At 41.6% G+C, this 24,781-nt stretch overlaps 5 protein-coding genes across 5 annotated transcripts; 3 read left to right on the top strand and 2 right to left on the bottom strand.

The window, feature by feature from the left end:
• Positions 1-59: 59 nt before the first annotated feature.
• On the bottom strand, positions 60-8,220 carry LOC117204196. Its single transcript, XM_033441375.1, has 3 exons — positions 8,044-8,220; positions 1,117-1,551; positions 60-611 (listed from the first exon to the last, which is right to left on the bottom strand). Exons 2-3 carry the CDS (start codon positions 1,178-1,180, stop codon positions 349-351), a joined length of 327 nt encoding a protein of 108 aa, XP_033297266.1. The 5' UTR covers positions 1,181-1,551; positions 8,044-8,220; the 3' UTR covers positions 60-348.
• LOC117204195 (tetra-peptide repeat homeobox protein 1-like) lies at positions 4,003-5,220 on the top strand. The gene is made up of 2 exons (XM_033441374.1): positions 4,003-4,397; positions 4,860-5,220. Exons 1-2 carry the CDS (start codon positions 4,091-4,093, stop codon positions 5,003-5,005), a joined length of 453 nt encoding a protein of 150 aa, XP_033297265.1. The 5' UTR covers positions 4,003-4,090; the 3' UTR covers positions 5,006-5,220.
• A 92-nt stretch (positions 8,221-8,312) lies between the features above and the next one.
• Positions 8,313-15,866, top strand: LOC117204050 (elastin-like). Its single transcript, XM_033441051.1, has 6 exons — positions 8,313-8,454; positions 8,557-8,812; positions 8,901-9,059; positions 14,352-14,404; positions 14,878-15,133; positions 15,479-15,866. Exons 1-6 carry the CDS (start codon positions 8,443-8,445, stop codon positions 15,541-15,543), a joined length of 801 nt encoding a protein of 266 aa, XP_033296942.1. The 5' UTR covers positions 8,313-8,442; the 3' UTR covers positions 15,544-15,866.
• Positions 15,867-17,079: 1,213 nt separating this feature from the next.
• Positions 17,080-18,179, bottom strand: LOC117204211 (cuticle protein 16.5-like). Its single transcript, XM_033441403.1, has 3 exons — positions 18,022-18,179; positions 17,707-17,872; positions 17,080-17,380 (listed from the first exon to the last, which is right to left on the bottom strand). Exons 1-3 carry the CDS (start codon positions 18,031-18,033, stop codon positions 17,322-17,324), a joined length of 237 nt encoding a protein of 78 aa, XP_033297294.1. The 5' UTR covers positions 18,034-18,179; the 3' UTR covers positions 17,080-17,321.
• A 1,466-nt stretch (positions 18,180-19,645) lies between these two features.
• LOC117204207 (platelet binding protein GspB-like) lies at positions 19,646-23,449 on the top strand. Its single transcript, XM_033441394.1, has 4 exons — positions 19,646-19,777; positions 21,125-21,407; positions 21,817-22,326; positions 22,786-23,449. The coding sequence occupies exons 1-4, from the start codon at positions 19,766-19,768 to the stop codon at positions 23,049-23,051; spliced, it is 1,071 nt and encodes a 356-aa protein (XP_033297285.1). The 5' UTR covers positions 19,646-19,765; the 3' UTR covers positions 23,052-23,449.
• The last annotated feature ends 1,332 nt before the right edge of the window (positions 23,450-24,781 follow it).

Genomic DNA, 24,781 nt, shown 5'->3' with positions numbered 1-24,781 from the left:
TTATCGCCAAAAAATTCTAAATTGCACGCTAACAATATGAAAAATGAAACAAATGCAGATTTAGTTTTGCTCATAAGTATACGTTTATTTTTAAACAGTTTCAATAAAAAAATATATAATACAACAGTGAACCACAAGATCCTCAATTGTTTTTACATTTCATACGACGAAGATTAGCACCCCACGCTATATACACAATGTACAAGTTACAAAGACAAAGAAATCTACTAGAGGAAGCATCAACACGTAACTCCACCCTCCCCATCCGCCCGTGAGACGTCCTGGCCTGTATTTCATCAACGAACGCGGCAAATTGCGGTAAATCAGTTAAGCTGTCTCGAACAGGAATTATAGGTTGGACAGATGGTTGACTACCGTGGACATTCCAGCGGATCGACCTCGCTCTGGCATAAAGCAAGAAGGTCGAATTGTTTTCGCGAAGCCCAGCGTCGTTACGGACAAGAACGACGAAAGGTGTGGCCGATAACGAGGTAGATATGGTTGTGGCTGGGTCGTTAGTGTCTCGTAAGTTGCCGGAGATCGAGGAAGGCCGATCGATGGATCCTTCGACGCGCTGCTGCTTTTACGCCCTCGATGGTGTACTGAATGTCCTAAGAATACAAAAATCGTGCAGAGGCAATAGAGAACCAGAAGATTCGTTACGTTCAAAAGATGATTTTCGTATGGATGACACGTCCACATCGAAGGGATATGGATCGAACGTGATCGTAGATCCGTGGATATTTAAACATCGACCCGAGACACGATCTCGTGGAGGGTCGTTCGCCAGTTGGAAAAATAACTCGTTATTTTTCAACAGGACGAGCGGGATATATATATGTGTGGTACGTAACGGCGTGTTCCGGGGTCAGAAAATCGGTCTAGAAACGGGAAAATAAATCTTACGCGTACGTTCTGTGTTCTCCTTGGCTTGATCGTTATTCACATCGCGATTCGCTTCGCCCGTGTACCACCCGCGGAAATTGAGAAACGTGTTTGTTTCGTTCGCGTCGTAGTCTAATTTCTCCATCCCAAAAAAGGAAAATACGAACATATCCTCGATATCTCCGGCAACTTGACTCGAAACAAAACAACATAAATATGGAAGTTTCTTACCTGAAAATTGATGGCCACCGTGTGGCGCCATCCATGGCGTCGTGGTTTCATGGTGCACGCTCATAACGGCCACTGTAGAAACCAATACCAATTTTGTAGACTGAGAAACCCGAAGATGATGATGTTGATGAAATTTTAATCGAAGAATCCATCGATGCCGCCTGTGGTGTTTCTCGACCCTTCTATCCCCTAGTTAGGTCGATGATCGTGAAATGTCCTCTCGTAGATGACGGAGGCCACCGAGATTCCGAGCAGCGACTTTCCATCAGCCATCACGGAGGAACATTGCCGTACATGTTGATGCTAAGTGAGCTTTTATAGGCGACACACGCGAACACGTGGGTCGGTGAACTTATCGGGGGTAAAGGCGGGGCTGGTAGCAGCGGTCTGTTAGACCGTGACGGGGTGAAAAAGCTCGGCCGATCGGACAAAAACCTGTAAATAAGGTGACGCAATATTGAATCGAATTGGAGACACCACGCCTAGAAATGAAAGAAAAATGATCTATGCGTTGGATTTGCGTAAGGAATGCATCGAAATAACGACCTACATACCATCTCTTTGTGCAAGATTCCTTTGTGCCAATCTATTTATTAAAATGTAGCCTTCCGTTCGTATTTTCGAGATTTGATGTTGCGAATTTTTGTATTACCCTTTCATATCAATTTCTAATTTTTTTCATTTTCTAAATCTTCTATAATTAAGAAATCAGACAAAATAAGGAAATAATATCGTGGACATTGATAAACGTTATCGAAGCAACGAACAACGAGACCATGCGGATCGTGTTTCTAAACTGATAATCCTCCTCTATTCCCATTTCGTGCTTTGTAATGGTAAACCAGTTACACGCAACAGACGATGCGCATTACAATTACCCTGGACAAAAACACCTACACATTGTAATCTTACCATGACATATACGTCAGTGTTCCATTATCTTTCACCAGCTCTATTCGCGACTCTAAAAATGGCACACAACTTCGTGTTAAAATCGCTCTGGACGATAAATCAAATACTCTGTCATTCTTGATCCGACGTTCCTTTATGCACCTGTCGCGACAAGAAATCTATTCCTGTTCTCGATTTTCTTCGTGAACGATTGGCCATCGCGTGATCTTCGATATCTGATCCTAACTGCGACCTTCTGTTTCAATCTTAACTGGGTCGTTTAAATCAAACGCTCATAACCATTCAACCCTTTTGATTTCTTTAGGTAACAGTGCATTCTAGTAATTAGAAGTATAATTTATAATATGATGGAGCAAATATAATTTAATTAGATATAGATCTTTACAGTGTACGATATAACTGGAAATTATATCCACAGGGATTATCCAATATTACAAATATGTTGTTGGAGAAGTAGAAATATTATGGACGGCCACGAGTCGATGCTGAAATAAATCAACGAGTAAAAATAATGGGAACGTATTGAATAAATATTGAAACTACGGATGCATTCTATATTATTCCAAAAAGATATACGAATTGATAAAGGTGGTTTCCTCTTATGAATTTTCAAATATCTACGATATTTAGTATATACGATACTTTATTCTCAACCAGCAATATATAAAAGTAATAAAAAATGATCAAGCGAGAGATTAGGAAGCCACTTTCCAAATGAAAGTCGTTTCAAACTCCAAGAGGAGAGAAATTTCCGGAATATTTTTTCGACCGAGAAAGGAAAAAGCGAGTTGCTTTTTAAGCCCTGCGTGATCGTTCTAAGAAAAAGTAGACTTCGCGATCTTCTCTTGTTCTCTGAAACGAGGCGTACCATTAAAGCCGCCCCTCGAAGGACTTCGCCGTGGCGGGGCACAATTATTCGAACAATCGCGTCGCCGGTCACCTTTGCCACCTTCGAAAGCGCGCGCTACGCCCAACAATGATATTCGAAACGATCCGTGGCGCGAGGCTCGGTGATGCATTGCGAGGCTGGTGCCACCGTAACACACGCGTATCCGACTACAATGAGACAGTCATTCCAGGCGACAATCGCAACTTGGGGACGACGCGTGGGCTACGCAACCCAGTGCCTCGCCTAAACGGATGTACAATGCACAATGCGGACGCATAGTGACACGGCTGTCGACGCGTGCTCGTTCAGATCTGTCTCTTTGTTTAGAAAATCGACAAGAAGAAGATGAAACGACTCTTCTTCGATCGTGAAGGTCGTGATGACAGGTTTCTTCGACCATGAAATTGCAGAATCTTTCACAGGAAAGGATGATCTCGTCAATGGAACATGCTACCTATACTACGACTTTAATACGGACGAATAGGTCCGATACGAAAGACATCGATCTTTAATTTGAATCGAGTTTACAGTTAACGTTGATCGATCGATAGAGTCTGCACGTGGTATTAAAGGAATTAAATTGGTAATCTTAAATCTTGTTCGATTCTAAGTACGTAGACACTTTAGTTAGGCTTTTTTGCAATGTAATTTAATTTCTCCAGAAATTCAATGCAACATTTTTAACCATGAAAAGCCCCGGACCGTGACTACCTAGACCCACGTTGAAGCCATTAAACACTCAAACTTTGTGGTATCGGCGTGCCGATCTTTCTGGTCGATAGAGTACCGTGTTCTATACGCAAGGCCAGAAACAATCGTAAAAACCGTCGCTGAAACGGATGCAACGGGCATGTTGAATTGGAGCGGGCGACCTCCAGGGGCTCGGGTGGGCTGCGAGGCGTTAAGCATTAGCCGTGTGTCGCTGCTACTCGATGACTGTCTTAATGCTGATAAGCCGAGGAAACGGCCACGCGCCCAGCCCGCAGAGAATGTTTGGCGTGTCCTGTGCCCCGCCCTTGGGGTTGGCGGGAGCAACTAGGTGCCCAGAGTGTACACAATGCCCCTATAAAAGCACCATCGAGTCAGTCAGATGCCAGCACATCCACTCCAGCCATCGAGGCAAACTATTCCAGTAGCTTAGCAACGAGCAAGCCCTTCGACAAACCTTTCAACATGTGCACCCTCGTAGCGGTCTTCCTCGTCGCTGTTCTTTCGGTAGCGGCTGCGGCTCCTTCGGCGATTTTGGCACCTGGAGCAGCTCTGGCTGGTCCTCTGCTAGGCCCTGCTGCCCTCAGTGGACCGATCGTGGGACCTGCTGCCCTTGCAGGACCAGCTACCGGACCTGCTCGCCTCTCAGGAGCTGTGGATGGTGGCGCCGTAGTGACTGGAGCAGTTGCTGGTCCCTCTCTAGTTTCCGGTAGCATTGCTGGTGCAGCCGCACCCTGGCCAGCTGTAGCCGCTCCTTGGGGTGCACCATGGGGTGAGTAGAGTAGATTCGTAAATTCCACGAACTGACACTCGCCGGTATATTTATCCATAATATAGGCCTTGTAGATAGATTACGTTGATAAGAGGATGTCTTAGAATGGTACCCGAAGATAAGCGTACAACGACGTTTGAATCGATGTGCTTTTTTTCGTAATGTTGATTGGATATTGTCGTTGCAAACCAGTCGCGTTCCATATATCCTTGTCAGGAAACTAGGGTACTTAATCTTTGAACGTGCAACGATCCATATATTATGAATACGATACACACAATGGACGATAAATTCAACCATGCGTAGTAGACCGATCTTTACTCATCCAGCAACGTTTATTTGTTTCGAATTGTCACGTTTTATCACGTCTCTATCGCGATGTCTTCCTTATTCGAACACTGTCGTCTCTTTCTGGAATATGTGTATGTATGTTCGTACTAATTTTGTATTATCCTTTTTCAGGAACCGTCTTGGCTGGACCTGCAGCACATCCTGCAGCCCTTGCCGGTCCCATCACCGCTCCAGCACTTATTGCAGGACCATCCGGTAGCATAGCAGCTGGACCAGCTGGAGTTGGAAGCATCCTTCGTGCTGATGGCCACTGGTAATTCTTAGCTCACGCTGGACACCCATACACATAATGACATCTTCGACTGATCTCCTCCGATGCCTGCCATTTTGAAACCGACCGCGCCACGATCTCCGTCATTTACCGCTAGTACCTCCATCATTGTATCTTTTATATATATTTCGTGTACATAACAATGTATCGTTTATATGTTTATTTTATATAATAATAAACGCATACCACTTTGGAGAGGAAGTGCACTTCTCGTTTCTGTCATTATGTCCCTTTATTGCCTTGGCTGTAACGTTTGCAAACATACCTTGTTTCGATTACACACAGCGTAATGTTAATTGAATTATTCAACGAGAATAATCAGAATAATTATTTAACTGGGGGATTTAAATGAGAAGTAAATGGGGAATAGATGTCCCGTGTTCGGCAACAGGCAACCATTGTTTCGTAAATTTCAATTGTTCCAGGTAAATAAGTTCGTTTAACATGTCCTCCAGTCCGGCCGAAACAAAAGACCAAATGTTGTAATGAGGACAATGGCGTTCCTCGAAGTTTCAAGTGCGGAAATGTTACAATGTAATTGCGACTGGTGCACGAGACTAACGCGAAACTTTTAGTAATGTCTTTGTTCAGCAAACAATTAGCAAGCGTAATGTGTAAGCTGACGGAGAAAGAAAAATATTTAGAGAAACAATTCTGTACGCCACAACAGTGACTTACAATATACTAAAAGCCCGAGACAATCAACTGCCACGAATCTACCACAGCAGGAATTTCATCGAAGTCTTTGTCGAATATCTCTAATTTCTTAAGAATTTCACACTCGAAGAGCCAAAGCAAAGGCACCTATTGCGTAGTGATTGTGACATGCAATCCACGATTTATAATGACACCGGTCGGCGGAGCATTGTTCTAGTCCCGGAATATTATCGTCGACATTGTGACGTGGCCAGGCTCCATTTCGCGGTCTATTATATCGTTGACAGTGTGCCGTGGGATGATACCTGTCCACCTTTGCCGGTAATTATAGGAAATTGCTTGAACGCCACTCCAATCAGCCGAGTATTCTCCCCATTTGAACCGTACTCTAATGATATCCGAACATAGCTTTGGTAACGAACCTCTCTCTCTCTCTACATCTATAGGGCAAGTGCAATATGGAACACCTGATTTTAAAAACTTTTCAAAACGAGAAACATGTTTCTTCTCAATAAAACCAACTTCAAAACGCGATAAAATTAATAGATATTTGTTTGTTAATAGTTAACTATGCAAAAGTTTAAGTGTGTTGAACTCATGGTAAAAAATGAAAAAAAAGATCAAGTACGGCGAGTTGATAAAATGACTGTTAATATTTGTAAAGAAATGTAATAAATTGTAAAAATAATTATTCAAATAAAGAAGACAAGTAATAAAATATATCCCATTTTTTAAGCTTATTTTACATTATGCTCTATTATATTGTATTATATTATATTACATTATGTTAATTTTCTTTGTCTTTCATACGTGAAACGCCTGAAGCATATCCCGGAGTGTAATCCCAATGAAAACAGCGAATACATCGAATCCATATTTCACCATTATTGTCTCTTTGGGAATTGCAACCACAAAATAAATATAATTCTGTATCATATTCGTCTATAGCAGCATTATTGGCATGTTCTATATGACGTACACTCAACGTGTTTAACATTGGGTACATAAGTATATATTAGGACAGAAAAATAATAATCACATTAAAAATGAAATAAATTTAACGGTAAATTTCTTTCGGACACTCAAAGCCAAATACGCTTAATGAGAAATCATGGAAAGATGATATATTTTTATTTTCTTCAACTAAAAAATATTACTATTTAACTCGCTTCTCGAGAACATTTATACGTTTTCAAATACAACGATCGACGGATTACCAAGCGAATCTCAAATGTGAATACGCTTGTCTTTTGCTTCCAACGAAATATTTTACACCGTTGCCGATTGATTTTGTATTATAATTACTTGTCGAGACATTGCAGTGTTCCATATTGAGTACAATTACCATCCTACTTCATAGTTCTGCTTTAATCTCTGTTTTCATTCGCGCCAGCCTCTGGGAAATGCCACGACGAAGATGCTTTACGGCGTCTTTTTTACGAAACTCTGCCGGCTTCTAGTTCCTGTGGGAAGCTGAAGGAAATTATTAGCGCCACGCGCATTACCATTTCAAAGGCACGTCCACGAGCGAACAGCAACAAGTACCGGGCCAGTCGTTACGTCCCACGGTTTATGCATGAACAAAACGACAGTCGTTTAACACAGACGTGGATTCCATACGGCGGACATGAAATTCAAGTAGTCGAATAGCGAAGAGCACCTCGATGACTTTCAACGCTTGCGTAAGCAAACGTTTACTTGCTTCCACCGTGAGGTCTGTGATTTCGTGTGATCCGTCAAGATGCTGGGATTACTTGAAGTTTTCGAGCTTTGGAGTTTAAGCGTTGAAACAGGATGTTGGTAAATATTTTGGAGGATGTGAATTGTAGCCATAATTGTATAGGGAGAGCTTGAAATGTTTGCGAGCACTGTTCTTCTTTTAAGGAACACTTACAGTGGCTGCTAAATGAATATTGGAAAAATCTAACTCAGAATCGAGAAGAGATACAATGCCAAAGTTGATTTAAAGAAAGTGCAGAATTGTTCAAGCAATGTAAAAGTCTAGAGAAGGACACGCTTCAACAAGAACAGCGTTTAAAGAAATTTATTTCTGTCAAAATAAAGTAGACGTCCAAAACAATAACAAAAAGCACGCAGTGGTTTCAAACGTTCAACTACTAATTCATTTAAGATTCGATAGATGCGATCTTCGGTTAGCATTTAGATAAAAATTTGTCTCAATCCCACGGTGTCGTCAACCACCAAAAAGACACGAAAAGACATTATCCAAATTCTCGAACAGCACTGGACTCTACGTCACGATGAATTCGCGAGACGAACGGGCACACTCCAGAAGCGAATTACCGTGACAAAGCGGCGTTTCCGACTACGAAATCAGAACGATGCGCAACAAGTTCGAGTACTTACGTCAAGTAGTCTAAGTGGGATGAATTCCGACAAAACCAGAACAGCATAAAGATAACGAGGTAACGCCGATTCTCGTGAATTCCTCAAACTTATGGCGCTCGAGTTCCGTTCCCGATATTACGGGATGGGTGCAATTAATCCGCGTCGCACGATGGGACTGCCTGGAAGTGTCTCTTCGACGCGGAGTTTAATAGCTTACACAGACACGCGACGAAGACATTCTTCCATACAGAAATAGGTCGGGCCGGCAATGGTAATGGTGTGACATTTCCTAATGGAAAAATGTCGGGAAAGCTATAGATTCAGGGTCAGAACCGAGTATAAAAGCAGCTATCGCAGGATTAATTGGCAGTCTTACAATTAAGGTGATAGACAACGCTGAAGAATAAAGCAGCAACCATGAAATATTTGGTAAGCTTCTCGATTCTATTTTATTTGCATCAATAGTAACTTCACGGTATCGACATGTGTTGATTACTTCTTAAAATAATTCTTTAATCATATTTCTATTAGGCTGTTCTGGTATCAATCGTGTCGGTTTGCTCAGCTGCACCGAGTCTTGTCAGCCCTCTCGTGGGTGCTGTAAGCGTAGCTGGTGCCCATGTAGGATCAGCGGTCGTTGCTGGTCCCGCAGCTGGAGCAGTTAAAGTAGCTGGGCCAGTTGCTGGACCTGCAGTAGTCACTGGAGCCGTAGCCGGCCCGAGTGCCGTTGTTGGTTCGGTTGCTGGACCTACTGTCGTTTCTGAACCGGGACTGGGCGTTGTCGTTGGTAAGTGATCATCTTCTTAAATCAAGTTTATTTCCTTTATATCACGGGAGATTTCGATGGTAATTGTAATAAATAAATTAATTTTCAGGTAATGCGCTCGTTGCCCCTGCACTCGCTGCACCTGCAGTGGTAGCGGCAGCTCCAGCAGCCGCGGTTGTCGCTGGACCAGCAGCATCCACTGTCGTCGCTGGCCCCGTTACCAAAACTGCGGTAATCGGAGCTTCATCCTCCGCGGTTATCGCCGGAGGTCACGCCTGGTAGTCAAATAAAACCGAGCCTCATAGATATACAACGTACCTCGTACCTTACTCAAAACTATTCAGACCACTTATAAATCATTCCTAACTGCGGCAAGATCACTGCCTACGTGTTCGGCTACGTATACGCTTATACAAATGTATCTGTTTAATTATATAAAATAAACTATATTACATCTCGAATTCTAGAGGAGTATCTAATTTCCTACATCCGAAGCAAACTATTTTCCTTTGTGGTTGCAAAATAGTTTGCTAATCAAAATCAAATTTCCGCACAAAGGCTTGCCTCTTATAAAATTTCAGGTATTCGAAATACCTTTTTCCACGTGGTTAATCGCTTTAAATACCCTGAAAAGCCGCAGCAAATCCGGGAATTTGAATCGACGCGTCGGACGATCGATACGTCAGCTGCGCAATGGCAATCCAGCCCTGGCTCCTACACAAAAAGGCACGTACGAATAATTTTGTAACTGCGCGCGCGATTCAGAACGCGCTTAGAGACAACTCTCGGCTAGATCTCCACCTGGCATCCCCATCATGAATATTTCAACGTACACCTCTGCCGTGCCACCGTTGGGATCACAGTAACGGGGAGGGAAAGGCAAAGCTTGCACCTGTGCACCATAGTCGGCTAATGTCGATGCGAAAAATCATCGAAGAATGTCAAAACGAAAGTCCAGACCGGGATAACAATGCGTACCGCTCGACCCATGGAATTATGTAGTCATAATCGATTCACTGTCAAGTACGGCAATCGACAAGTCAGCCGACTGATCGGCCGCCCGCTATTTTTCCTCTCGTCGCGCTAATCGAGACACGGTAGCGTGGCTGTTGTCGCGGTTACGAGACTGGAACGGATTTTCTCTTCAAGGACCTGTAACGGTCGTCCGCGAGTATGCGATGGATTTATGGAGCTCGTGATGTCAAATATGATAAACAATGTCGCAACGTGAGATATACACCGACTGACATTATCGTTCTGAAAAAATGGAGATACGCATTCGAGTTTCTTGCAGGTGGTGGGTGGAAACTAATGGAATAAAGGAGAAGAGAGAAGCAGAAGGTTTAATTAATAAATTGTTTTTTCTGTTGTAATTAGTACAGATTACGAGATCGTCCAACTTCAACGTATAAAAGTAATTAGTAAATATATACGTGTTCTCTTTTAGTTTATTCTCAATTAGTTTCGCCACCAGAGTAATTTTAACCGGATTTTAAAGTAGAATGCTGCAAGGTTGTTTGAGTAATTACAAGGAGGATAAGAGCTTGAAGTTAGCTTTTAAATGTTTTGTTTGTAAATTATTTAATTCGCTATTTATTAATCCATTGTTATTATTCATCGAAATTAGTGTAGGAAAATTTTCTTTCCTCAGAGTTAAATGTAGTAATACGTATGTAGTATTTAAGTAGTCTAGAGTAAGGACACGAAAGGATGTTCTGTTTCAAGTGAAGTTTAGTTTTATTTTAACAAGCAATACCCAATGCAAAAGCTGACAACAATATCTTCGTACGTCTTATTCTCACACTCGGCTCACAACTTCTGTCTTCCCAGGTCAAAAAATGCTGACCCTCAACCCTCGCACCCTTCTCCCACTCCTTTACTCATTTAGCTTTGACGTCACCAAGGCATACACTCTTACTTACACTCCCTCTCTCTCTCTCTCTCTCTCTTTCTCTCTTCCCCAGCACTCTTACGATTCTTAGTTTATAGCTTAAATTTACAACTTATACTATCCCGAGACAACTCGAACTTAAATATATGTTAGACCAAGCGTATATCCCCCTTTTTTTATATTATACGTATTAAATGTGGTAACACATAAAAAGTGGTAACACGTCATTAAATGGAAATAAATCACCCGAATTTCAAGTTTGATACAACCAAGATCAATTTGAATATTTTTGTCATTTTGATGGTCGATAGATTACAAGTGTCCTTTCAACTCTGTCAATCTTCGCTGCTAGAAATGAATTACGAACACGACTCAGACGCATTAGAAACAGTGGACAGAGATCATAACAGGTTTCACGAGACTGTCGAATTAATTAGATACCTTTGTCCTTCAAACGCAAAGACTTAACGGTATATTCTAGACCTAGCAACGCGACACAATGAGATGCATAGAACTATCCGGCGGCTTAGCGCAATATCGGCCACGATGTCGTGTACTCGTGCGAGCCTACCAACATGAACAACGCGCTATTCGCGTTTAATTCTCCGTTCGCATGTTAGTACACACGTTTCATCGATCCAAGGCCTGTTTGTCCGGGTTCATTTACTGTCACAGCTATCGTCTATGTTAATAACGTTAATTGTTCGAACCACCTAATTATGGTTTGTCACTGTTATCGTTGTTATGTCGAGCGAAATAAAAAATATGACACGGGCCCGATCGTTAAGCGATTGCATTTGAAACGAACTAATTAGTTCGGGAAGACACGATATTGGCTGTGTAAGTTGATAGAACGCGATTAACAGGCGACGATAATGAAATCGAAATTGGTTGATTCGAAGCGTTCATTCGAATAAATCAGGGACGGTTGTAAATGTTTCGTGAAATCGTTTGATGTCGATTGCGAATTCTTTGTTTCTTTGTCACGAGTACGATACGATATAACGACAAATATACGATACTGTATAGTCTAGAAATTAGATTTATGGTTTATTTTTACTGGAAATGGAGAACAGAAATATCAGATCTGTAGTCAGCTTGAGGTACTTTAAATAGCGGGGAACAATTTAAAAAATTCACTATTCTATCAAAAGGTCAAGAAGAATTCAGACGACCGAACTGTTTCGACTGAAACGGAGTCCCCTCATCGATAAATCCGGTCCCGATGATGCATTTGCGACTATTTTCACTCGACCTACTCCCAATCTCAGAAATATTAATCGGAATCCCACGTTTCCACTAATAATCGCGTATCTTCCACGAAAGGAGTGACACGAGCGATATTGGCGCACAGAGAGACGATCGATGGAAGGGAACGAGATGTAGCGTCACGCAAACAGGGCCAGAAACTTCCCGATAATCGATAGCCTTTGACACAAAGACCGGGAAAACCATTGAAAAGATGACGTCTGCGAATCAAACGGAATATTCTTGAAAAGGAATGCGGCCTCGCCAACTCTCGTCACAAAGACTTTGACTTTTCGATATATTCTCGCCTAGCCTCAGATTGCGATTTTCGACGCACCCCCTGGGAATCCTCTGTTGCCCTGGAACCACGCGAAATTCGTCGCTAGCCGTGAATTCTATTTTTTTTTAGTCGATCTCTAACCGAAAGGTCACGTAAACGGGCCAATCGCAAATAGAACGAGAAGTGGACGTCGATGGCCGAATTTCACTTCCGTCCGCTGGCAACTGCCATGTAATAGAATAATAAAATGACATAGTGGGCCAATAGCGTGTCGTGCCATTCTTGGAAAATGCGACATCGTTCAGTGGCGAATTGTTCGGCGGCTTTGCGACTCATTAACACTGGTATAGAAGTTGAAATTGTTATTGGTTTAGAATCGATTGAATGTCGAGTTACGGAGAACATTCTCACGATAATATTGGCAGACGTGGTTAATACGATAACAAATATTAATGCACGAAGTTAGCATTGCCGTAACAACTCCTGCTTCTTCGATTATTCGAGAACTCAAAACGTGACCAACGTCGACTCGCCATCTCTTCCTCCTAACTTTCCACCTAAACAGCGGAAGCAACTTATACTGGGACGCGTTCTCTTCCTCCAAGTTTCCCCAATTATTCTATCAACGGAGAGAACTCTTCCCAAGTTTGGTGGAAGTGCAACGTTTCGTGGAAACGTGGCTCGCCATAAATTCAAACGGGGACGACGTAAAGGCTCGCAAGTCACCGCGATTTCCAACTTGACAAATCTGACACGCGCAATTACACCGTTCCAGACCGGTGCCAGCCAACGCGGATTCAAAGGACGGATCACCCATGGTCATCACGAAAAAACTGCTCGGCACGGTACGGACGAAATAAAAGGGCGCACGCGAAACGGCCAACCACCCTCTCCGTTGTTTTATTCGCACGCCATCGACGCTCGTTTATTCTTTACCATGCGGATTCTTTGCGAACAATCGACTCGTTGTGCCCACGTTTCCCAGAATTTGTAGCTGGAAATTGATTTATCCCATTTCGTTTTCCCTTTTTCCTTAACATGTATTGAGTCTCGTATATTGTACTGCTACCTGTCGTTGTAATGAAAAAAAAGAAATGTGATTTGATATCCTCGTGATGTACAGTACTGTGCAAAAGTCTTGCACGAAGTGCTTATTCTTATTGATGTTTAACAAATGTCTATTTTTAATAATAAAAATAAAAGTAACTTGAAAAGGTTATGCATCAGGAAAGCCAGAAATAAAAAACATAAATAATAAATGTAAATAACGTCGTGTACAAATACTTGATTCCTTACAAATATGATTAATTGCCATTATAAGCTCATCATCATACTATGTGATATCTAATACTTTTGCAGAATATTGTACGGTGTATTACACTTGATCTTTTTTTGAAGAATCTTCCAAGTCAATGTGTGCATCTGCAGTAAACAAGTAACGTAAAAACAGTACAATAGACGTAAAAATAACTACATCGCGCGTCTTGAAAACACAATGGGCTCGTTATTCCCCCATAGCTTTTTCAACCTCGTTAGACAACCGTTCAGCTTGTTGAAATTTCAACTCGCAACACATCGCGAATATAAACACGTCCCTTAATACCCGGAGCGTGTAAGGGATCCATTAAAATCGCTGGTTGTTCCCACGAAAAACATCGTTGTTCTGATTATCCCCTGGTAAACCACGGATAATTCGGACAGGACAGAATTTCCCTGGCTTGGTCCCGGATTTTAACAATTACACCTGCGCGCGGCAGTTATTAACGTTTATCAAAGTGGCTGAAATACATGGCGAGAATTTCGTGGCGAAAATGAGCTTGGAACGAGGTGATCAGCGAATTTGCCACACCGTACGTTGCTGACCAACGCGAAAATTCTATTCCCCTCGCGACAAACCGTTATTGTGGTAACAGGCCGTGCGCACACGTTTCGAGGCTGAAACACGTCTCCGCGTGATAACAGCACTCGTCCGTGTGACGTTGGACCCGGAACTCCGCTATGTCGCCTACTCTAATCCCGGCTGTCTGTGACCGCGCCCTGTCTCGTTTGTTATTCCCACTTTCATGCGGGGTTGAAGGTTGCATCGACGATATCCAGGATCATCGATCGCGTATATAAGGCGGCGTGTCAAGAGGGTTGAGCATCAGTCACCAGTCAGCTGAAGACAGATACAGCAATCAACATGAAATACTTGGTGAGATATATTCTTCCTCGAAACTTCTCACTTGTATCGAAAGTTCAACTAGATTGATTTGATTATCTGTTCTTATCACGCTTTTTCTGTATAATCTTGCGATCAGGCAGTAGCCACCTGTCTCGAAGTATCACAGAAACATCAAATCATATCACTTTTTGTATCACTCTTTTTCTATACAATCTCTTGATCGAACAATAGTTACCTGTCTTAGACTATTATAATAGCATTAGATAATTGCATGAGATTTTTTTACCACAATTTACATTTACCTTGATATCTTGATATCTGTTCAGATTGATCTTGATCTTTACGTAAGTCTTGTCTAGATAATTTAAAGCCCTGAACAAGTTGGGCGAAACACTAAAATCTAAACGATTTAAACAAGTTGAATGAAACTCTGAGACTTTGCCTAAATAATCTATACCGAACTAGAGCTACATACACTTAAATCTATATCAACCACATCTCAGGTCGTCCTTGTTGCCGCCCTGGCCGTCGCCTCAGCTAGCCCCGAGCGCGAACGTCGTTCCCTAGCCTGGGGACACAATGGTGCAGTGGTGTTGGGTGGTGTGTTACCTGGAGTGGCAGTAGCTGGACCAGTGGCTCCTTCGGCTGCGGTTATCGGACCTGTCGCTGCACCAGCAGCCGTGGTTGGGCCTGCTGCAGGTGCTGCCGCAGTAGTTGGGCCTGCTGCTGGCTCTGCCGCCGTCGTGGGACCGGCTGCCGGTAACTTACACGTTCTATCGCTTTGAACTGCTTCGACTAAACGTAGATCTTGTACGTGAAGTTTGGTAATTATAACAGATTGACCAGCGAAGTATGGTAATACTGGTTATTGAAACTTCGAAATCATTTCGGTTAATAATTCTGACTAACTCTGGAGATTAACGAAATTCAATTTGGTAGTGAACATTTTAAATACAACAGCGGAGTACAATATACAGTACATTACTGTTTCGTTATATTATATCAAACTTCATTGTAAAGGATTATATTAAAGTATGAATTTATTAGAGTAGCGAGAGAAATTACATGAAAATAGAAATATAAAACAAATTGTTTCTTTTGAAGGTTCCGCGGTGGTCGCTGGTCCCGCAGGAACCGTGGTGGCGCCAGGAGCCGGTCTACTGTGGTAGAACGTCAACCGTAACCCTGGATTCTCCAAGACAACTCGAACGATCTCTCTCGTGAACCTGAAAGCGGCCACTCATCGATTTCCATCCGCGGGACTTCGATCCAAGCTCAGCGTTGTTCGATAACAGAACACATCTCCTGATATCGAGAACGATGGAACAACGACAACTTTTTTTTATTTATAAATTAAATCTGTTCGATAAGAGTTAAACGAACAACGCGTTCGAGTTTCTACGAGGTTCTTTCGCGAATTTTTCTTCTTGTAACTAGCCATATTCTTGTTACGCTTTTGTACATTAATAAATGAAGCTCCATTGTACAGTCACTTGGTTTTGCAATACTTTCAATTTCAAGTATAATCCCAATAGCCGAACCGAGACAACGACTCGTTTAAGTGAAGTTTAATACTATTTAACTAGCCATAAAAGTTATCCACCACTCGTCGTCCTCCGAGGACCAGTTGTTCCAGTTTCTAATTAGATTGTTAAACGTATTACTGCTGTTCCTCGCCTGTGGCCGCTGCCAATGAAAAGACACGTGAAATAACGAATCCGGTGCAACTTGGAGGGCCTACCAATGGCCAAGAAGCTGCAACTTAGAAACTGCAATTTAAAGTACAACTACTTTCCTTGATTATGACTTGGCTTGTAAACTGCGTAAAAGCGACTGTAAATTGTAGACGAGGGAATTCTTCCAAGTAAATTTAATAAACGAGTACTTTAACGAGTACTATTATATTACTTAAGCTTGTGCTGTGTTCTTTGAATCATTTTCAAGCAAATCGAATCTTTCTATAATCATAAATAATGTATAATAATGTAATAATAGGATATTTTCTATAATCTCTTATAAAAATTTTAAGAATTTTAATTCTAAATTGCAAAGTTTATTGAAAAATTAAACGTCTATTCGTTCATTGACATGAGAGGAAAATTGATACGCAAAAGTTTGAAGATCGCAATAGAGTTAATGATGAACAGTAACCCTTTAAAATTGAGTGATACATGTTAAATGTTTCAATTAACCATAAATAATTGGCCACGTTTCGTCATTTACAAATGTAGATTACAGATTTTGGAACGAAAATGACCGAATCAGACGTTATAGAGAATATGCCAACAGGCGTGCGTTGTATTACAACGAGGAAACATACTTAATTATCACAGTTCAATTACTTTTGGCATCAGATAATTATCAAATCGATTCTTTAGCAATGCGACAGCACCAACTGTTGCATTAATGTCATACATTTATAATTAACTGATTAATCATACCATTTGAGTGTTTAAACGGTGAATACGTTATTAACGCGCAGCATATATAACTACGATAATTAATATATAAATCGAAAGACCGAATAATGCCAGACATTTTGAATCGTTGGGAATTTTCTGGATAATACACATTTCAATTGAATTATGTACGAACGATTATACCGCCGATGTAGTTCGATTATGTTCCTTTCCATTTGTCGTATTTTACTAGCCTCACAAATTAGAGGGCTTAATGTTTTCGAAGAAAAATAACGCAGGCAGGTATTTTTGTGGTTTTTAAAATAAGTTTATTATCTGATAGAAAAATTTAAATTACAATGGGAAGGGGGAAATGTATAATTTTCTATGATGCCGATTATAGGGGATCGATCGGAGTTGCGGCCGAAAAGGGGTGTCGGGTGTGACCAATCGCCAAATTCGAATTTTTCACGATGAGAAAAAATTCCCATCGTCGATGTTCACTGTAATACTTCAGGTCCAGTTACGCCGGGATATTAAATAGTGATTTACCATCCTTTCAATCCCCACGCTGGGGCAGCTAGGGCGGGAGCAGCTACAACTGCTGCTGAAAAGAGCAGAAAATTTACATTTAATTTGTACTGTTTCGTGCAACATTGTAATTATTCATGGCAACACTATGGAGTAACCAAACTTCCATGAAAACGTATTTTCGAATGAATGCATAAATCAAAATGTATCGACGGTATATGAATAAAAAAAATGTAATAAAATCTATCAAAATGTTATTTCCCTAAAAAACCCTGGATATCGATTTCTCCATAGCAAGAAATAATCAGTTGTGCATTTTCCTCTATTACACGAATCTATCGTATTGTCTATTGTACACGATATTCATATTTTTCTTAATTGATAAAAATCGAAGATACTTACGAGCCGCAAGGAGTTTAGGAGCAGCGATGGCAACGGGGGCAGCAGCGATTTTGGGAGCAGCAACCCATGCTGGGGCTGCGAGAGCTGGAGCCGCAAGGATTCCACGGCGTTCTCGTTCTGGTTCAGGGAAGGCCGCAACGACGGCAACGATGGCGAAAAGGATCAACTTCAAATACAATAAAATCCTCTTGTTACCATGTTATACTTATACATGACACTCAATAAAGATCATTAATATCGCGAACCATCGTGATTATCAACGATTACAAACGATTACAGTTGGTATTTACAACCGTGTTTGCAAGTCAATCTTACCAGGGATTTCATTTTGTTGGGTTTCTTGAGCTTCTTTCGAACTCGAAATAGCAAGCGACTGATGAAAATCCTAGCTTCGACTTTGTCTTTTATACTCTTATTTTCCAACCTATATCTACGCCGCGTACGTCATCCACCCCGTACGAACGCGTGTCAGTCGGTTTCATAGTGGCCAGGCTATCGCGGCTTGTCGCGAGCGGGCGTGGTCGGGGACTTGAATCCGTAAATCAAGACAGCGATCTAAAACGATGAACTCGTACAGCGCCAATGTTGCATCAGAAATCTCGATGGCGCGGGTTGCGCACGCAACGGCGCGCGAATGTTGCAGAAGTTTCGCGCCGAGAACGGGGCCACGGATATATTTGCATATTTTACAGCAGCTACGTATAGATCTTTTTTTCCTTTTTTATTCAACATGTTTCTTTTAGTTGTTCATATACTCGCCTCGTTACGTCTAACGATCGACCCCAAGGTTTCGGTCGAAAGAGGGAGAAAGATAGATCAGCTGCGGTTGAATTTAGGGTTCGATTATAAGATGCAATCCGCGCGAGATGTTGCGAAACTGACTTTCGATTTTGCGTGAGACGGCCTTGAATACGCGGCGGTCAATGGACTAAAATGTTCGATCGCCGATATAGGAAAGCAGGAAATGCTGCCTTGAAAGTCTAGTCAAATGTTACAACATACAAAAGCAATTGACCGTATCCACGCGCCACCAATTCCATTTTTTCACGTGGCCTCTATTTTTCCTCCCCGAACGCTATTTATTCCACGTGCGCGCGCTACGCGATAATATAATTTTATTATCCGTTTGCGAAACAGATTGCAAGGACTGCTCTCGTGAGCTTTCATCTTCCAAGGTGCCGGATGAGAATACATCTGCATCTAAGATGTAAATCATCACATCGTGTTCTTGATTTTTTTTACTGAGATACTACTTGGATAGAAGATAAATATAGAGTTAAGAATTCCTGGAAAAGATTCCTTGATCCTAGGAAAATCTTCAACGTTCGTAGACATCTAAATCTTTGCTTTCTGTGTAATGGGTAATGCATCTGTTTATTCTGTCTTCATTGTCTAATGATAAAAGTACACTGTACACCGTAGAATTCCACTTATCTGATTCCATCGGTGGAACAAACACTTTGTATAATCGCAGACTCTATAATAGAAGTCCACTCATTCTCTCCACTGCCTATAATTCCTCGCATAATAGCAGTTCGCGTTTAGATAAGTGGATTCAATCGACAAGTGTTCATTTAAACGGACGCTAACTACAGCTTCGCTTCAATAAACGTAGCTGCATCGTAATCAAAGCTCACCGTCTCGCGCAAGAGAAGAATCAAAGTACAAAGGAGCAACTTTTACTTCTCACCAAGCAAGCAAATTGCAAAACATTCCAAAATCCGATTCGCATCTTAATAGTGGAAAGTGGTAGTCGGCAGGGAACTGGTCTGCAACAAGTCATAACAATTGTGCACTACGGGCACAGACCGTGCAGGCCAGCGTCTTTGTTCTGCTTTTCTGCGCACGGAATTCCAAAGAGTCTGTATCTTTACGAGGGAAACAGGGCGCGGTGACCATTTTTCCTTACTCATCATCGGAGGTTATACGTAATGGACTATATAACGGTTCAAGCCGGTTCGAAATGGTTCAGTAGACAACGGTATACTGGCGGGAAAATTCCGCGGGATACAGAGATAATAAGAGAAAAGAAAAACGGATTTGTCGAACGGACCGAGCCATGAAGTTGCTGGTAAGCTGAGAAACTTTATCGTAGCTCATCGAGCAAGTCGAAGAAGAAATTGTTACGAAAATAGGGGGAATCCGTGCAGCAGTTCCTGATGAGAAAACTTTAATCTGTTAGCTCGTAATGCACTTTCGTGTCGTCAGTGAAATATGAACGGCTCGCCGTCTCTGACCAATGTTTCATTGATATATAGAGCGCCGCAGTGTTAGCTGACAGTCGGATAATTGAAACGTATGGCCGCGTTCTATAACTTTGATTAAGATGGGTAATCCATTGATTCCGTTTAAATACGTCGCATAATTGTCGCGTTACAGTGATAATGGTCTGACAGTTATGACGGTGAAATTTCGTCGCGTTAAAGTACGGGAATATAATAACGCGTATCAATTTATTCTTCTAATTGAAATCTCTGCTATGAAAGATCGATTTTTAAACTTTTTTTATCATTACGATTCCCTAGAATCTAATCGGTATCGACGCAATATTTTTCAAAATTTTCTCATCGTTACGAATTCTATCCAATCCTAGTTTCATCGCAAGTCCAATCATCGGTTCGTCGATCAGTTTCGATCGTTACTTAATACCTATGATCAAGGGAGCGAATTCTTTCTCTGAGGAAGCGTTCGCGGCGTTAAAAAAATTTGGCCTAATGTTGTCCACGTAGATGCAACGATGGGTGCAGCGATGACGTGTTCATGCGCGGCACGTCTGCCGGAAAACCGAGTTATGCAAATTCGCGATGCGTATGTGATTCTATCCGTGGCCACTGGATCGTATATATGCGTGTCGGATATTGTTCTCGAATCAGCCGTCTCGTTAACACGACTCACGGCAGCAGATCATGTTTAAACTATGATCAATCTAGTTATCCTTATTACAATCGACGTTTGTTAAATCCTCGTGAAGAAATAGCTGACATTCGTTAACAAAACATAGCTTCCATTTGGCACGAGATAACGCAGATTCGAATGGTAATTTCGAAATTTCTCAACGTGTTTGTGAATAGCTGACGTTCGAGCGTTAGACTTGGAGAGAAACCGTGCATTTAGGACCTAAGTACGTATACTCGACAGAATCGAGCTCGGCAAAGGTCAAAGTTCAAATCCTGATTCGTTAAATCGAATGATAGACTCTCTCTCTCTCCATGGTGTTGAGTAATACAGAAGGGTATACGCTTGATTATCGTAATATTCTCTGGAGTTGATGCGAAGGTGTTTTTAGGTTTGAGTTTAATACCTGGGAGAGATATTTACGAGTAAGATTACAAGAAAGCATTTCAACTATTGTGTCGCCGCGACCCACGTGATAGTTTCTGACGCTCGTCTTAATAAATCACGCCTTATCCGTTTTCAGTTACGGTTTGTGGCATCGATTTTCTTAACGTCCGTTAGCGCAAGCAGCTGGCCTTATCATGAAATAGTGGGCGTCGGACAATCGGCGGGACCATTGCTCGTTGCACCAGTTTATGGAGTCGCACCTGCGGTGAGCCTGTTACCCGCGGAACCGACCAAGAAAGCTCAAACCATAGTTGCTGGTCCCGTAACAAAAACTGTCGTCGAGGGATCGTCTTCCGGACCAGTGACCATCGTGTCTCCAGGAGCTGCCGTAACCAGCTCTCCTCCTCCAACGACGCTAAGTAATTTATCATTTGGGATAAAATATAACGCACGATTGTTCTTCGGGGTTTAGAAAGTTTAGAAAGGCAACGAAAGAGCCGGGGTTGTTTCGAAGGATTTTGAATTCAATCTGAATATTTATGGCGCCATCAACCGAAGCCTATATTTAAAACTATTCGACTTACACGAACAAACAGTACAGGCTTCTACTATTAACGTGAACATTTTACGAGATACATAAAGCCAAGAATTTATCTGTACCACGTTCCTTCAGCGAATTACAAATTTAGTACATCCATAAATTTGAACGTATTCAGGAGAACGTACTGGACGATTACGAGAAAAGTAGATAAAAGTTGCTATCGTTATGAAAAGTTGCTAAAGTTATTATTTTGTATTTCTTTTCGTTTTCTTTTGTTTTCTTTTTAGAACCAACCATTGCCTCAGCTGTGCCAGAAGATACAGTCCTCGTTAAAGGAGCTTCGGCTGGCGCGGTGACGCTAGTAGCGCCATCCGACAATTCCGTCGCTATCGCAGACACCAATAACGCAGCGTCAGCCGAAGCAGAAACAAAGAAAGGCGCCGTTGCAGCGTCAGCGAAGGCGGTTGTTGCAATCGAAAGCGCAGAAGAATCATCGACCACGAAAGCATCGGCGAACGTCACGGCCACGGCAATTAGAGAAACAATAGGCATAGCGTCAGCGAACGCTGTAATAGGTCCCTCCACCGGGCCTATAATCATCGCTGGTCCAACCGTTCCACCGATACCGGTACCGGCTGGCGTTGAAGCTTCCACACCTGAAGCAGTGACTGCTGCTAGTGTTGCTGCTTCGGCAACCGCTAAATCTGCCAGCGTGTCTTCCAGTGCGGTCGCCAATGTGTCGGTTTCAAGTAACATAAGTGCTGAACAAACCAGTGATGTATCTGGTTTAGCGTCAGGTAAGATTTATCTTGAATTTAAATTTAAATTAAAAATTTAAATATGTACGTAACAATTAAAAAGAGAAAATTCCCAGTCTTGATACATATATTATATATAGTAACTGATACATATATTTCTCTATAAGGACAAAAGATATTTGTTGAAAAGGAAGGAGTAAAAGATCGATAAAACGATATTAGACATTTCATACGATAGAGAATAATATTTAGGGTGCGCGTTATGTTGAACGAACTTTGTCATCTATCCTGTTCCTCATGAGAAAGATACTAGCTGCTAGAGATCGTTTTATGATAGGAATCTGCCTTCGAATTGATTAAAGCTTCGAGCTGTAAACAACCCACTAAATCAACCTCGTCTAGAACCTAGAAGATCAACAGTAATTATGTTACTGGGACCGTGTGACATCGATACTATTTACATATGCTCTATTCCAGTGTAACGAAATTTATTTGCAGATACTACAGAGCCAACAAGGATCGAGGGTTCAGCATCGAGCTCGAGCACGGTGACGAGTACTTCCGGAAGTTCGACGGCCTTCGCATCAGCGAGAATTAATTTGATTTCACCTCTAGGTACGATCGCACTCGGCGAGACTCCCTTAAGTAACGTTGTCGTATCAACAGGAACAGCACCGCCCGCGATAGTTTCCGGTCCCTCGGGGTCCGTCTCTACCGGTAGCGCATCCCCGTTGCTGCTTAAGGTTCCTCTCTACCATTTGTAGATCAAACTGCTTATTCCCTTGTACGTCCGTTTCTTTACTCGTCGCTTGTTGTTCCTGTAAAAGAAAAATCGAATCGCTTGTGAGAAACCGGTCGATGCCATGTGGCCATAGAGGCAGTTGATTGGCGAATCAGGCCTTTCTAAGGTGGGTTTTACACGAGCTAACGTGGCTAGACAAGCGCATTCGTTGACATTGCGTTGGCGATCGCGCCGACACGAGACAAGGAAGGGAAAAGTTGTGCAAGGACAACCACTGGGACCAACGCTGCAAGCGGTTGGCATTGATGGCCGCTGCGTTATTTGCCTGTGTACAATCATTGAATACAATAGCTACCACTACTCTATATCTGTTTGAGTACCTCGATTTTTGTATTTAATAAAACCGTGCATAAGTAAGGAGCCGGTTCTATCTGTTTTCCTTCCTGACTGTTTTCCACCCCGCTAACTTGTTCTTTTCGCAACGATACTCGATAACGTAATAGAAACGGGGACACGTTGATGCAACTTTAAACTGCAATTGCAATTTCTACCAGTTTTGTTGAATTGTTTATAAACCAGTTTTGTCGAATTGATTGATATATATGGAAAACCTCTTGGAACCTTATTAGCATTGAAATGAGACACAGTTACGGCTTTGTTAGTAAAATTTGGAATAAATCCAAAAATCTCTATACATGAAACTTTTATATAAGTATTTTTATAATCTCTGCGGAGTCTACGTTTGGAATAGATATCTCGTAACTTCTATTTTCATCTTCAGGTTTGTTCCCAACTTCACCGATATAATCGCGTCTCTCTAAGAGTCTAATTAAATTTTAACATATTTTGCACAACGCACAAATATGAGACGTTTTTGTATACTTACAGTATACAAGTATAGTAGTATCGTATAATAATTGCAGATAGTTTCACGAATCGTCGCACGCACGACGTACTTTCGAGCTTTGGCACAATCTATTTCGTGTTATCCTAAGCATGTTATCCTATAATTACGACGTCGATGAATTTCTGTATTGTTACAAACAACAGCGCAGCGATTTAACGAAGTTATATTTATCATGTTTATCTAGTTAGTCGACTTGCGATTGGAGCGATCTGGCGTATGGCGCAACCTGTAGTTTGGGTTAAATCATGGCAAACAAGCCGAACCTAAACTGTACGATTAAGCTTGAAACTCAATTATTACCAGGCGGCTTTCACTAGGCAAACGAACTTTGTGGAAACAAGTCACTATAAACTTTTGCTGTATGTTAGATTGCAAACGTTCGCGTATCTGTTCTACGTTTCAAACTCTTCTCGATCATTTTATATTTCTTCGTGTCCACAAGATGAAAGTAATCATTCGAAAACTATTTCCCTCCTGAATTCAATTCTAACTCATCATTAAATATGTTAATAGATAGAATTTTAAAAAGTTATAATATGTATTCTTTACTGTTCGTGAACTTATTAATATTCCATATACCTAATTATTAACAACTTGCATTTAAATCATCACCGGTGTTTTACATAGTTTATTTCAAGTGTAGACAATTCAGAGAACTATTTATATTTATTTTATTCATATTTATACCATCTGATATGTAATTAATATTATTTACCAAGTTACTAGCTGTCAAAGGAGTGTTGGATTGCATAAAAATTGGTGGTGACATTGTAGTAGTTTTTGGTTCGTGCATCCGTCGAGTGTTTAACTGCTCCGCGATTTTACTGGATGTTGACCGTAATTGC

The sequence above is a fragment of the Bombus bifarius genome, unplaced genomic scaffold (genome assembly GCF_011952205.1).
Source record: "Bombus bifarius isolate JDL3187 unplaced genomic scaffold, Bbif_JDL3187 scf7180000007977, whole genome shotgun sequence".
NCBI lineage: Eukaryota > Metazoa > Arthropoda > Insecta > Hymenoptera > Apidae > Bombus > Bombus bifarius.
This window is presented reverse-complemented; position numbering and strand designations above follow the sequence as displayed.

Coding starts and splice junctions, on each gene's coding strand:
- LOC117204207 (XM_033441394.1), top strand. Junction 21,408..21,816: donor TCCTCCTCCAACGACGCTAA/GTAATTTATCAT, acceptor TTTTCTTTTTAG/AACCAACCATTGCCTCAGCT. Junction 22,327..22,785: donor TGTATCTGGTTTAGCGTCAG/GTAAGATTTATC, acceptor ATTTATTTGCAG/ATACTACAGAGCCAACAAGG.
- LOC117204211 (XM_033441403.1), bottom strand. Junction 17,381..17,706: donor TCCTAAACTCCTTGCGGCTC/GTAAGTATCTTC, acceptor TGCTCTTTTCAG/CAGCAGTTGTAGCTGCTCCC.
- LOC117204050 (XM_033441051.1), top strand. Junction 14,405..14,877: donor CAATCAACATGAAATACTTG/GTGAGATATATT, acceptor ACCACATCTCAG/GTCGTCCTTGTTGCCGCCCT. Junction 15,134..15,478: donor CGTCGTGGGACCGGCTGCCG/GTAACTTACACG, acceptor TTTCTTTTGAAG/GTTCCGCGGTGGTCGCTGGT.
- LOC117204195 (XM_033441374.1), top strand. CDS start 4,091: ATGTGCACCCTCGTAGCGGTCTTCCTCGTCGCTGTTCTTTCGGTAGCG. Junction 4,398..4,859: donor TCCTTGGGGTGCACCATGGG/GTGAGTAGAGTA, acceptor ATCCTTTTTCAG/GAACCGTCTTGGCTGGACCT.
- LOC117204196 (XM_033441375.1), bottom strand. CDS start 1,180: ATGAGCGTGCACCATGAAACCACGACGCCATGGATGGCGCCACACGGT. Junction 612..1,116: donor CGGTGGCCATCAATTTTCAG/GTAAGAAACTTC, acceptor TTGTATTCTTAG/GACATTCAGTACACCATCGA.